Genomic DNA, 14970 nt, shown 5'->3' with positions numbered 1-14970 from the left:
TGTGGACTTCGGCTCGTGGGTTCGAGGCCCACCGTGGTGGTTTGGAGTCTGTGTGACCGCACGAGGCGGAAAGGTGCCCAACTGGTCCAGTTATTGTGTGTGTGTGTGTGTGTGTGTGTGTGTGTGTGTGTGTGTGTGTGTGTGTGTGTGTGTGTGTGTGTGTGTGTGTGTGTGTGTGTGTGTGTGTGTGTGTGTGTGTGTGTGTGTGTGTGTGTGTGGTGCCGCCGTCGTCCTGTAAGTAGAAACTGTTAAGTGCTTATCGCTAACTGTACATCACTTGCATATCTTTTATTCGGATAACTCTGCTCTTGTGTGTGCTCCCCTCCCCAATTATTGTTTATAAATAAACCCCCGTGTTAAATGTTCCAGCTCGTTTTTCTGTGCTTTCTCCCATAGACCCAGCACGGTATGTATTGAGAATTCGTGAGGCCGTTTGGGCCGGTAAGTTTTCATTGGGTCCGACGGACTCTGGTAATTCCGCTCAGTTACACTGGACCGAGGTCGCTAGAGCGACCCGGTTCGACAGAGCCCGTTTAGGGTGTGGTTTCCCCAGTAGCTTGACTGCATGGTTATTTAGGTATATTGGAGATCGAGACAATTAATCCTACGCCACGCAGTTAAAATATTGGCGTCCACGGTCCGCTAAGGGACCCGTTACCTTTCGGAGTTGTCTGAGGGTCACGACCTAAATTCCTGGTGTTCGGTGGGAGACGGCTCTACTGCTCCACCTGGCAGCCGTTCCTCGCCACCGACCCCAGGCCCACAACAATACTTTGTACTTGGTGTACGTACTTGATAATTCGTATCCTTGGTATACTTTGTAATTGGTGTACTTACTTGGTAATTCATATTCTTGTTATACTTTGTAATTGGTGTACTTACTTGGTAATTCATATCCTTGGTATACTTCCTTGGTAATCGGTATACTTGGTTGATTAGCAGCTTGCCCTCTCCTGGGCTGCTCTCTGTTTCTTGAAGGTTCTCTCTGATGATGCAGTCACTGCTTGATCTGAGAAGCTATTCCACAATTCCATGGGAAGGTCAGGAGTACAACGGTTGTAACCATGAAGATATTTGTACGTTTCAGTCAGATCGGCATTTGCTCTCCTTTCTTCAACAGAATCCAATACTCTCATCGCCGGACCCAATAGTAAACATTGCTTCTGCACTTTTCTACTAAATCCTTGTTCTGTTTAAACCACGGACTTCAGGTGGTACTAGCATACTCTACACGAGGACGAACTATACATTTGTACAAAGTTTCAACTTTTTTCTTGCAAAATCTGGTAAAGCATCTCTGTCTCATTCCTATACAGGTACTGTATTTTGATTTGCCTTTATAACAATGGCTGCCACATGAGTACGAGGTGTCAAGTCATTTAACATTAAAATTCCCAAATACGTCCTGTTTGACTCGCTTAAGAAACTCTCCACACATAGAGTATGTCGGCGTAATGGACATGACGACACATCTCTCATCATTGATTTTGAGTTTCCATGTATGAGTGGGTATGGACAAAGGCAGGCAAAGGCGATAGGTTGGGGGAGACAGTAGGTTAGGTCCGAGCCTGTTTTCAGAGCGGCCTGCACTACCGCACTCCCTCCAGAACCTCACGGACCAGACCAGAGGCCGGCCAGCTTCATATGCCAGCCTGTTGTGCTGCATCTGCTGGTCTGCGTGTACCATGCCTTGTTGCCTGCCTTTGCCTTGACCCCATGCCTGCTTCGCCTTTGTTGCAATGCCCCTGTCTCACCATCTCAACCATGTGTGCCAGGACCATCCATCTCCAGTGTTTTGCAAGGACTGCCCTGCAGGCAGCCACACCACAGGGACTGCATTGTGCAGCCCATGCATTGTGCAGCCCATGCATTGTTGTTTTTTCTGCATCCATCCATTCCCTGTGCCAGAGACCCCATTCAGGCCACAAACTGTTGACTTTGTTGTGCCTTCCTTCCACAGATAACAGGTCCTGGGCCATGGTTAGTGTAAATATTAGAAATTGTAAATAAGTTCTTAACCCACCTGAGTGTCTGTCTAGCGCCGGCAATTTAGTTAAGTTGTCTGAGTGAGTCTGATAGTTTAGTCACGCAGTGCACTTGGTTATTTATTTTTGGGACATGTATACAAATGACGCACTCAGGGATCCGTAAGTAAAACATTCGGGGGGGTGGGGGGAGGGGGGGGGAAACCTACACCTGCATGGCACACGAAAATTTACGACTCAGGACGAGTCTATAGAAAAGGGGGGGGGGGTAGTGTTACGAATCTGGAAGCCATTTGCACACAAACAGACAGCAGTCCCTAAGCTCAGTTATTTCGATACGTATGTGTTTATGGTTAGCGTCCCGTCCCTTATGTCTAATGGGAAATTCGTATGTGTGCTGCTAGTTATTTTTTAGTTAGAATTAACAACAACATCCTCCTTTTCTGCTGCCACCATCGGCCTTCCTCACGTGCATGCGTGCCGAGCACAGACGTGGGTGGGGCTTCCATCGCCTCAGATTGGAGCCCCGCTCCAAAAAAGGGAATGGAGTGTTTCCTCTGCCCAATGAGCCAAGGGCGAGCATCGCACGCGCGCCCCAGCCAATGAGAAGCCAGAACACCCAGGAATAGGTCGGGTGGTGAGCAGTCGGTCTGTGTGGCTTGGTCTTGGTCGTGGTTCAAGCGGTCGTGGTCGTGGTTCAAGTGGCCTGGGTCTTGGTGGTCGGTCGAGTGAGAAGGGTTCGTGTCTGGGTTCGCCGCCATTGCTCCTGTTTTGCCCCACGTTGGGTGCCTTATCCTCGTTGCCAAGTCGGGAGTCTCAGCTGCTCGCCATCCGAGCTCCCACGGACCACGGGTCCCACACGTGCAGTCGCGGGCCTAACCGCACGAGGTGGTCAGGTACCGACAGGACCCTGGTACCCAGCTTGCCTTTCCCTCCTGGGCTGAGGGGCTGAATAAAGACCCGTGGGGTCCATTTCTTTTTGTGTTTGTGTGTCTGTGGCGCCCGTCCTGTAAGTAGAGATTGTTAAGTGCCCGTGTTCATTGTAAATTGCATTTCTTTTATTCGGATAACTCTGCTCTGTGTCTCCCTCCCGATTGTAAATAAATATCTGTTAAATGTTCCAGTTCATTGCCTGTCGTTTCTACCATTGACCCAGCACGGTGTGGGCTTGAGAAATAGTGAGGTCGTTTGGGCCGTAAGTTGTCATTGGGACCGGTGTGACTCTGGTAACTCCCGCTCGGTACGCCGGACCCGAGTCGGTACATGCGACTCGGTTCGGACAGAGTCGGCCGATGGTGTGGTTTCCCCGGTAGCTAGGCAGCGTGAGTACTTCCGTAAATTGGAATAGACAAGTGGACCCTACCTCATGCCGTCAAAATATTGGTGACCACGGTCCTTTAAGTGGCCCGTCGACTCCGGACTTATCCGGGGTGACGACCTTTCAATTCCGGTGTTCGGTAGGAGACGGCCCAACTGCTCCATCTGGCATTCGTCCTCGCTACCGAACCTGGCACCACAACAATATTGCATGCTTTGACACGGTCTGGCACCCTACCCTGCTCACCAAATGTTCCTCCTGTGGTATCCAAGGACATCTCCACTCATGGCTCGCAGACTTCCTCTCCTGTTGCAGCCGTGTGACCCATAACAGAGATCTCTCATCCTCTCTTCCTGTCCAGGTTGGAGTTCCTCAAGGCAGTGTTCTGGGCTCTGTTCTTTTTCTGGTTTTCATCAACGATCTCTCTGACTCTCTGGAAAATCCTCTTCATCTCTTTGCTGATGACTCCGCCCTCTGCCGTACCATCTGTCATCCCTCAGATCGACAAGCAGCAGCCTCTTCACTCTCTGCAGATCTGGATAAAATCACAAACTGGTCCAACACATGGAACATGTCTTTCAATCCTGACAAATGTCACTCTCACTTTGTCTCCCTGAAAGGACTGTCTGGAAACGCCCCCCCCCCCCATCTACTTTCTCAAAAATCCTCTTGAAGTTCTTTCATTCAAGCTTCTGGGTCTCACGATCCACCATTATATTTCCTGCGAAAGCCACATTTCCAAGCTGGCCTCCAAAGCCTGTCGCCGACTGGGCCTCCCCCGTCATGCAAAGTCTTTCCTTGGCACACCTGAGCTAATGATCACATACAAAGCTTTTGGCCACAACCATGTCCATCACCAGGAGTACTGCTCTCCCCTCTTACTGGTGCGACCACCTCTCACCTTTCTCGGCTTCACGCTGAGGAAACCAAGGCATTTTATAACATTAGCATCTTCCGTGATGAGGCTGAGTCTTTGGGCCTCTCACTCTCTCACCGCAGGCAGTTCGGTGGTCTTTATGTCTTCTACCGTCTCCTCTCCGGTCTCCCCCCCCCGCCCCCCGTTGTATCTGTGATTTGTCCCCACCATATTTCCGCAGGGCAATCAAGGTCTGCCAACAACCCCCCTTTGGTAAAACTACCAAAATCACGAATCACTGCTCACTTTCACTCTTTCATTCCTCTTTTTCCCCATCTTTGGAATAAACTCCCTCACTCTATGCAATCCTATTCTTCCCTCCAGGCCTTCAAAATAGCTGTTCACCACCACCTCTTATCGTCCCCATCCAAATCCTCGATCTTTAGGCCCGGTCACACCTTGACGTTTTAGCCAACGTATGCCGATTTTTGAATTTTTTTTCTAAAATGCTGGCACACGTTGAATACGTTATGGGTAAGTTTTGATAACATTGAGAGCACGCTGAAAAACACTGCCATACGTCGTTGTACGTTGGCTTTAAACGTTGTACTTTTTGGTTGTCCTCAAATTTTTTCATGCTTGAAATTTCACGAGGTATGCTGGCGTATGACTCACACGTTCCGCTACGCTGGCCACAAGTTGTATGCACGGTCTGCGATCGTTGACAGACGTCAACACATGCTACTTGTAAGTTAATCATAAGTTGAGACACGCCGAGGTAATGTTTAGCGTACCCGAAACTTATTTCTAACCTATGATTAACGTGTTCTTGGCACGTTACGCGATCGTTACCACACATCGACAGACGTTACTTTTAAGTTACTCATAGGCTGAAAGACGTCGGTATAATGGATCGTCCTTGCGTCAGCGTCCACGGCCACGGCCAGGACACTTATTTGCAGCATTATTCAAACTTTTCTTCGGCATGACGAGGATGTTCACACTTCGATGTCCAGCTTGGCTATGATTCCAATTGTCTATCGGCAGCGTCTATTTAAAATAGTCGAGTTTGAGCGTTTTAACACGTTCAGAAGAAACTCTTCAAATTTCCAAACCCCAGCGTCAAAAAACAAAGGTGAGTGACAGCAATTTAAATCGTTCATTGTAAACAATGAAACTAGCTGAGTGGTACCGTTTAAAAGTCGTTGAGTGTAAAAAAAATCCAATTGTTGAGCGCAAGCGTCTACTTTCAATAGTGGAGATGCAGCCATTTAAATCGTTAAGTTTATCATTTAAATCGTTAAAAGGAAAGGACGATCCATCATAACCCACACCCTCCCCCTCACACTCACCTACTACTGCCAACATGAACAAACGACTACTAATACGAATACTGATACTGATACTGTTAGTTACTGCTGACATGGACATCGATTCAAAAAGGAACTCGAAAACACTGTTGGGTTCCCCTTTTATGAGCAGCATTTTTATATACCAATTCCCAAAACCGCTGGGAACACGTCTTTATATGGCAGTTGTAAGTTAGAAACACGTTAATTTATTTTTTTTATTGTCGACCGGAAGACGTCATTGGAATACGTCTACATACGTCGATGTGTGTTGGGACTACGTAAAGAATTGGTTCAAAGCACGTCAAACATAAGTTAGAAATAAGTTTCGCGTAAAAAAGACATTACCGCGACGTGTTTCGACTTATGAGTAGCTTATAAGTAGCCTTTGTGGACGTGTGTAAGCGTCCACATATCGTGTGTAAAACTTATCCCCATCGCATGCGGAACGTGTGTCGTACGCCGAGTACGTCGTAAAATTTTGAACATGTTTAAAATTTCTTGACGTACTCTACTTACTACGACGTATGATAGCGTACTTTAGCGTTCTACTCACGTATACCAAACTTACTCGTACCGTATTTGATGTGCCCCAACGTTTTAGACACATTTTTCTTAGGTCGGCATACACTGGCAAGATCGCCAAGGTGTGACCGCGATGTTGACACTTCCATTTCTACGGCAGTTATGATTCGAATTGTTGTGCGTCAGCCTTTTAATAGGCTACGTCACGACATCGTCGGCGATGCGTGCAACGCGCTATGCCTAAGTTAGACTATCGTTGGGCATCGGTTGTGTAGGCCGACAACAGGTTCAGCATTCGTTGGTATAAGTTATCTATAACACAACGAAACGTTCTGTGTCCACCACCAATGCGTTATACATAAGACCAAGTCGCTATGAATACGTCCGAATCTTTAACAAAAAACATCAAAAGTTCAACGTAAGCCAGCGTTTTAGATACATTTTAATACGTTGCCATCGCCTGCTAAAACGTCAAGGTGTTACCGGGCCTTTTGCTACCCCTGTTAATCCACCCCAAACTCACCTCCATCAAATTCCCTGCTTTCCTTCCTGAAAGTCCCTGTAATGTCCATATTGTATAGCCCGTGTTCCCCCTCCAATCCCTCTCCCTTCCACAGATCTCTTCGTGTCTCTGTTCCCCACTGTTTTGTCTTTCCCACTCCCACCCCTCTTGTCTCATGCCCCCCTTGCTTTGCATTGTGTGTTAGCTCTCATACGAGCCTCTACAAGGTATACAAAAAAACAAACTCCCTCACTTCAATCCCACTCTTCCCTTCAGGTCTTCAAAACAGCTGTTCACCACCATCTCTTTTCTTCCCCCATTCAAGACCACAATCTTTTCTACCCCTGTGAATCCACCCCAGCCCAACTCCTTCAAATTCCCTGCTTTCTTTCCTGAAAGTCCCTGTGGTGTCCATCTTGTTTTCCCTGTATACTCCACTCCATCCCTCTCCCTTCCACAGATCTCCTCATGTCTCTGTTCCCCACGGTTTTTTTCCTTCCCTCTCCCACCCCTCTTGTCTCCTGCTCCCCTTGTACGTTCTGTGTTAGCTCTCATTCAAGCCTCGACATTGTATTAAAATTTTTATAAAAATAATTAATACAAGTTTCGGCAGGGGTTGCTTTCAGCCGATGTTTATCTCCGCAAATCGTTTGATTCAGTGAATCAGGATGTCCTCTGGAGGATTCTCGGTCTTCGTGGGGTGCCACCAAAATGGATGAATCTGATTTCTGAACTATACGCTGGAACTGAGAATGCTGTTAGTTGTGGTGATTCCATCTCTGACTTATTTCCAGTTGTTGCTGGAGTTTGTAAGGGGTGTGTACTGGCCCCACACCTTGCAGCGCTTGTATGGACTGGATTCTGGAGAGTATGTTGGAGAGATCAAGCTGCGGTGCATCAAGATCGCTGACCTTGATTTCACAGATGATGCAATCATCTTTGCAGAGATCTTGGTTATCCTTATGGGGGCCCTCGAGCTGCTAAATGAGGAGTCAGAGCCGCTGGAATTATGGGTTTCCTGGATCAAAACTAAGATCCAAGCTTTCAATGACATCTTGTTTGTTCCTGTTTGTGGCGAGGATGTTGTTGTCACATCGAGATTCATGTTTCTGCATGTTGTCAGCGAAAGGTCGATAGACGTCTTGTTCAGGCCTAGGGAGTCATGGATTCACTTGATTATGGGGTGTGTGGCGATGTCGGTACCTATGCAGGAGGAAGAAAGTCCGAATCTGGAAGTATTTGGTGCTTCCAGTCTTGCTCTAAGGATGTGAGAATTGGACTCTGACCAAGGATCTGAGATGGAAACTTAAAACCTTCATGACCAGGTCTCTTTGGAGAATCCTTGGCTATCACTGGTCAGACTTTGTGTCCAACGTACGCTTTCTGAGAGAGACTCAGATGAGATCTGTTACCTGTATAGTCCGTGAGCAGCTACTGTGGTTGTATGGACATGTGGCTCGTTTTCATGATGCTTATCCTGCTCATCAGATTGTCTCAGCAAGGGAGTCTCTTGGGTGGTGGAAACCAACGGCCGGACCACGTTCCTCATGGTTGCAGCGTGTTGATCGGCATCTCAAGGAGATGGGGATGGCCAGACAGAGGCCCCTGGAATACAAGCGGAAAGTGGATGCAACGACGCGCTGCTCGGGCACATGCTCCCTTTCCTGACCTGACCTCATCGATGGAGATCCCATTAATGTTGAGATCTTTAGATTGCACAGAGAGCTTTAAATTGAGGCATCAGCTCATTGGGGAGAGCAGTACTCTATTGAGCTTCGGACTAGTGTGTTTTTGGCTGTGAGTAGTTCAATAAAAGATGGATGATGCCCAGTCTTCGTCTGGTTTTGGAGGTCAAGTTCGCGATGCAGTCTGCCCAGGGAGTTTGTGTCTGATGCTGAGGTTTGGAAGCTCAAGAGATTGAATCTTTTCCTGTGTCTGGCAATGGAAATTAAAAGCTGGGTTATTTGGCAATGCTTCTGGAGCAAATGGGCGAGACTGAGCTGTCTCATGATTGAAAGATGTTACATTTGTCAGATCAGCATATAATCAATTCTGGATCAGCAGAGAGTGGTGCACCTGCTGCTTGAATCTTTGAAAACACATCTAGGCCAAGGACATTGCACTTTACATGAAAACTCTTAGTTTTGCAAGAGATGCAAGGAGATTGGGAGATGATTGACAAATTACCATTGTCTATGCATCATGTTGAAGGAATGCTCATGCCATCTGGGGTTTTAAACCTGGGATCTCAGCATCTTGAGCCAGGTTTTCTGATGTGAGTGCATAATTTATGATTCCTGTACATGATGTTCACTCTGGCCCATTTTTGTTTCCCTTGTTTGCTAGGATCCCCAGTTCCCTGCTGACAATCTGCTAACTCCAACTTGCTGTCGACCATGGCTGTCTGCACCGAGTGACCGCTCGGGTCACCTCAGAGTGCTTTTGCAGTTGGAGAAAGCCTCTGTCATTGACTTTTTGGATTTTGGTACCACTTTCTCAAGTTTTTCGTAATTGCTCCTTTTCTTTGAATATTCATTGACTTGCTTGTTTTTGGGAAAGAGGGTGTTGGGGGTGGGGGCAGGAGAGTGGCTGTGCTTTATTTGATTAGTCCTAGTGCTTGCTTACCACATACTAAAAAATGCTGTGGTTTGATTCAAACCAAACAAAATGGCACAATGTAGTTGGTATATTCTATGCTGAATGAGGTGATGCTGATTGTGATCAGGAAACTGCGGTGCGGCTTTCCTTGAGGTGGCGGTTGGTCGATCATCGTGGGGTCATGACCAACCTCTTGTGACGCTGCTTCCCATGACGACCTTGTCAAACGCGACAGAATCACGATCGTATGGTGGTGGCACTGGCGTGCACATGTTTGGACCAGGTATAATTTGTACATACACAAGTAATAAAAACTTTTTTTAAATGCAAAAGGATGTTGGGATGTTCCTCCAAAAAGTATGGAAACAAGGTAGGGATGGTCACAAGAAAATGTTCATGTGAAACCATCCCTACATCTTTGTTTGAATAATGGTTGTCCACCATCAGTGCGTGCGTGTGTGCATGTGTGTGTGTGATATATGTGTGCGAGTTTTCCCAGTCGTTTTTTGTCACGTTTGTACTGTTATTTTGTTGTCTCTGTGTTTACTGTGTGTTTCGAGTTCGATTTTGTATTAAAACTTGAGCCAATTTGTGAGTCTTCGTCGGATTTTTCATATCGGATTCTTTGAGGCCTAACTTTTTCCTTGTTTGTGTGCACGGTTGTGTTTCCTCTCTTTTGTCTTTTTTACCTTCAGCCTTTTATTTTCACCACAATCCCTTTACCACTCTTTCAATTCCTCCCAATTATATCCTCTGTTTAATGTCTTGAAATATTAAAAACAAAACAAAACAAAAAAATCTTTCCCTTCTTACCTTACATCACATATCCTACTCCTACTACTCCAACTCTCACTCTTACTCCTACTCCTCTTCTCACCTTTCCAGTCCCACTTTGATTGTGAAGGTATTCACCAAACACCTTCACGATCTTTTCTTCAACCCTTTTCCTTTACTCAAACCCTCTTTTACCTAACCTTAAAAAAATAAAAAGATTCCTTCTGTCCGAAATTAATGCTTCCTTCCGTTATAACCAAGGCCAAATTTTTTTTTTTTAAATGTTGAGTTTCTTCATCGGTCTAAGGTAATTCCTTCTGACCCCCAATTTATTATTATTAGGGCTTCAAGCCAAATGGCTGAAGCCCTATTGAATTCGTTAGTATTATTATTATTATTATTATTATTATTATTATTATTATTATTATTATAGGTGTTTCTTTGTTCTACTGACCGATTTTGTGGCGGATCTGGAGGGAAAACTGTTGGATGAAATTCAACGAAACTTAACAACGTAATAACTCTCCACCTGAAGTTTATAAGTATACTATGAAACTAGTTTATAAGTATACTATGAAAAATAAGTCGTACTATGAAACATTTGATGACGTAGGTCACGTGGTATGGTGGCCATATTGGATTTTCTCCAAAACCTAAAAACATCATCTTATCCAGAACGGATAACACGACAGCCTGAAACTTTTGCACACATTTACAACGTTCCATGGAAATGTTAAGTTGTTAATTTGGTCGAAATCGTTACATAATTTATATGATTAAAATCATGCCGATTCTCCTCATTAAATATGCAAAATATGCAAATTAGAGTTGAAAAAATTTAATGACACATTTAGATAGTTCATAAACAGGGGACTCCCAATATGTTTATACTATGTCTGTATTTGACCCAAGTGAGGCCCCAGAGCCCCCCAAAGTTTAAAATCACCCATTTTTGACATGTAAAATGAAACCTAAAGAAGATAGAGCTATAGTGACCGCACATTGCGGAAGATATTTTAACATCCTACAAGTTCGCCATTTACATTAAGAAGCAAATGTGTAGTTATTGAACTTTTTTCGGGACTTGAAAATTTGATCAGCTTCCATTTGTCCAATTTCAAATTTCTTTCTTTATCATGTATTGCTATCGGCTTTACAATCCTTCATTGATATAACATTAGGAACACCGTAGCGAGACCCCATTGCAGACTCGGTGCAAATTAAAGTCCTTTGACGTCGGATGTACGCATTGAAGTCCGGGATGACTGGTTTACCAGTTTTAATTATTATTATTCTTATTATTATTATTTTTGCAAGGTCGACTTCTGGGTGGCTATGGGTGTCTGCTGTGTCGTGGTGACTATGGGTGTCGACTTCTGGGTGTCTGCTGTGCATGGCATTACTCTGTGGTCTCAACAGAGAAATCAGCAGCTCTTTATTTCAGTTAAGGGGTCAGAAAGTTTCATCGACATTTTAAAAACATTGCACAACCCACCTGGGACACATCGATGGTGTCTTGTTGAAAGTTGGAAAATGAACGCTGGATAGACATTCCTGACTTTGACAGAAGTCATGGCTGCCATGCACACATTTGGTTAGTTTTTTTTTTTGTTTAAAGTGCCGATGTGATCACCAAGACACACAAGATGTCAGACCCATGAGGTCTGCATTTGACATACTTATGTCTGGTGAAAAACGGCTACCCCCCCCCCCCAAAAAAAAAAAAACAACAACTTAAAGGTAAGTTGTGAAGAAGAAGAAGAAGAAGCAGCTTATTGTGAACATCGGTCTAAAATTGAAACTGAAGTGTAAATGAATATTTTAAAATGCAAAACTGAATTTCTTGAAAACTGAATTATCATTATCGCAGTTTCGTGTGTGCCTTCAATAGACGGTACTGAACTGTGTTGGGAAGGGGCTTGTTTATGCCAGATAATTCCACCTGTCACTTCGTTGACAGGAATACAGGGGAGGAAGGTTGGGGGAAGTGGGGGAGCAGGGGAAGCTGAGAGGTGAGGGGAAAAGGAGGAGGGAGGGGAAAAGGAGGAGGGAGGGGAAAAGGAGGGAGGGGAGAGAGGAGGGCAGGAGGGAGGAGGAAAAGGGGAGGGGGGAAGTTTGGAAGGGGAGAAAGGGGGAGATAGGAGGGAGGGGTATATCTGTTGGGGGGGGGTAGGTGAAAAACAATTTCTCTGTTGCTGGATTATGCAGATTTCATTTAAAGTGCATTAGTTAGGGGTGAGGGGCAGGTTCAAGTTTATTACTTTGAAGAGCACTGGTATATACTTCATGGATGCCTCCAAAGGGTGTAATCTAGGATTTTTGTCACCTGGAAAGGGTTTAATATCTGAATATACAAGATTTTCAGGGATGATGAATCAGGAGATTAGTAGTTTTCAATTTCTTCATATGTTCTGTTGAGCCATGTTAATGATATGCTGGCTTTATCACTGCTGAGACCAGCTTCACTGTGATGACTGTTTACATCTTGCTTGCCGACCACATGGACCAACTTCATTCCACTCATCTCGAATCTCTCTTCCTCATTTGTGGTGATTTAATTTGTCATCATGCCAGTTTGCTGGGTGTGGGTACCTCTGTCACCTGCCATGGTATTTCAGCAAAGGAATTCTGCGACTCAATGGGACTGACACAATCTGTCAACGTCGTGACCCAGACCTCAGTCAATCGTACATCATCTCTTCTGGATTTGATTTTAACCAATTTCCCTGAAAACGTCTGCTGTTCTTCTCCTCCTCCAATTGGTTCATCTGACCATATGCTTGTTAAAGTGGACATCTCGCTGGCCGTTCTTAGAGAGCTACCTCAGCGTTGACGAGTCTGGCATTTTACTCAGGCCGACTGGCTTCTCATTTCACTAGGGCAGACTCTAAGCAGTGATCAAACTTTTAGACTTGTCTCACATTTCCACTGTTTCTGACATCAACTCATCCTGAGAGTTTCTTCAAATAAATTTTCTCTCTCATTCATAGATTTTCCCATCTCGTCTTTAGTTGTCACACCCTTCCTTCCGCCCATGGTACAACGAAGCCTGTAGTGAAGCAGTTGTCCTGAAACAACTTGCTTTCGCCTCATGGAAGGCAATCTCAGTTTCTTCCACAAAGATCGGAACAAGTGTGTGTCTACCCTCAGGAGAGCCAGTAAACAACAACTTTCTAATCTCAAGACTGAACTTTCAAACTTGCCTCTCTCCTCCAAATCCTGGTGGTGTCGAGTTCAATCCGTTTCTGGTGTATGTCCCCCCTCCATCCTCTCCCTTACGTCAAATGGCTGCACATCTGACTGCCAATGAAAAGGCTGAATGCCTAAACTCAGTTTTCTTCGAAATCTTGTGTCCCAAACCCATCATTTTCTGCCCCCACCTTACCCTGTCATACCCAGCTGTTCCTGGACTCTGTGTCCTTTTCTCCTCACAAGGTGGAGATTTTGCTGTCAAACCTCGACTCCGATTCTGCAACCGGACCAGACTGTATCAGGCCACTTGTAGTAAAAACCTGCTCTGCTGCTCTTGCACACGCTGTCTATTCTATTCACCCTCTCATTTTCTCCAGGTCATCTGCCATCTGCTTGGAAATCAGCAAACATCACTGCCCTGCTGTACATAATAAAAGTGCAAAAACACATCCCTGCAATTGCAGACCAATCAGCCTGCTCCCCATCATCAGCAAAGTCATGGAATCCATCGTATCATCGCTTCTGACATCAAATCCTTCCTATTCTCCGATGGCTTCATCTCAGGTCATCAATTTGGATTCAGACCAGATCACTTTACACTGGGCATGCTGCTTCTGCTTTCCCAACAATGGAAAGAGGTCCTCGATGACAAACATGAGATCAGTGCCATCTTCCGAGACATATCGCGAGCTTTCAATAAGTCTGGCACCCCACACTGCTCATAAAACTCTTCTTACGGTATCCAAGGCAATCTGCACTCATGGCTCATGGACTTCCTCTCTTGTCGTTGTCAACACTTGGCTCTTAATGGACTTCTCTCATATTGTCTTCCTGTCCAGGCTGGGGTTCCTCAAAGCAGTGTTCTGGGCTCTGTTCTTTTGCTGGTTTTCATCAATGATCTCTCTGACTCTGGAAAATCATAGTTATCTTTTTGCTGATGACTCCACCCTCTGCCGTATGATCTCTCATCCCTCAGATGGCAGGCAGCAGTCTCTTCACTCTCTGCAGACCTGGATGAAATCACAAACTGGTCAAACACTTGGAACATGTCTTTCCATCATGACAAAACTCCCACTCTCACTGTCCCTCCGAAAGGGCCGTCTAGTCCCCCCCCCCCCATGCCTCATCTACTTTCTCAGCAATCCTCTTCAAGAAGTTCTGTCACTCAAGCTTTTGGGTCTCATTGTCTGCCATGATCTTTCCTTGGAAAGCCCCATTTCCAAGCTGGCCTCCAAAGCCAGTTGCAGACTGGGCATCTTCGGTTCTGAAAAGTCCTTCCTTGGCACACCTGAGCTCTTAACCACAAACAAAACTTTCATCCGCAGGTTCATGGACTGCATCTCTAACCACTGTGCTGGTGCTCCTGCCTCACACCAAGCTCGGCTTCATGTTGTGGAAACAAAGGCTTTTGGATCTTTGGTATCTCCAACGATGAAGCTGAAACTTTGGGTCTTTCACCCTATCACCACAGGCAGGTCGGTGGTCTTTCTGTTTTATACAGATGGCTCTCTGGCCTTGCACCTTATGTGCTGCATGTGCTCTGTCCCCCTAATATTTCTGTAGCGTGCTCAAGGTCTGCCAGCAACCCTCTTCTGGTGAAACTACCAAAAATATGGAATTAATTATCACCATCACTCTTTCACTCTGCTTTTTTGTCCTGCCTCTGGAACAAACTCCCACACTCCTTTCACTTCTACTCTTTCCTCCAGGTCATTTAAACAGCTGTTCACCACCATCTCGTATCTTCCCCCATCCAAAAACATAATCTTTTCTCCCCCGTCAATCCACCCCAAACCCACCTCCTTAAAATTCTCTGTTTTCCTTCCTGAAAGTATCTGTAATGTCCATCTTGTTTATCCTGTGTGTATATA

The 14970-nt window shown here is 45.4% G+C and overlaps 1 protein-coding gene across 3 annotated transcripts in view; it reads left to right on the top strand.

Annotated features, from left to right (window-relative positions):
* The window catches only part of LOC147029334 (uncharacterized), a 32112-nt gene that overhangs the window by 2577 nt on the left and 14565 nt on the right, over window positions 1-14970 (top strand). For 2 of the 3 annotated variants that reach the window (XM_085872308.1, XM_085872311.1), the window contains 2 exons: window positions 8882-9020; window positions 9261-9416. In XM_085872308.1, coding sequence (XP_085728434.1) covers window positions 8882-9020; window positions 9261-9416 — 295 coding nt within the window. The remainder of the gene's footprint in view (window positions 1-8881; window positions 9021-9260; window positions 9417-14970) is intronic. The other variant, XM_085872309.1, reaches the window with a different exon arrangement.

Source organism: Eptatretus burgeri, chromosome 3 (assembly GCF_056783735.1).
Source record: "Eptatretus burgeri isolate ZD-2024b chromosome 3, Ebu_testis_v1, whole genome shotgun sequence".
Taxonomy (NCBI): domain Eukaryota; kingdom Metazoa; phylum Chordata; class Myxini; order Myxiniformes; family Myxinidae; genus Eptatretus; species Eptatretus burgeri.
The sequence above is the reverse complement of the archived record's forward strand: the minus strand, read 5'-3'. Positions and strand labels throughout refer to the sequence as shown.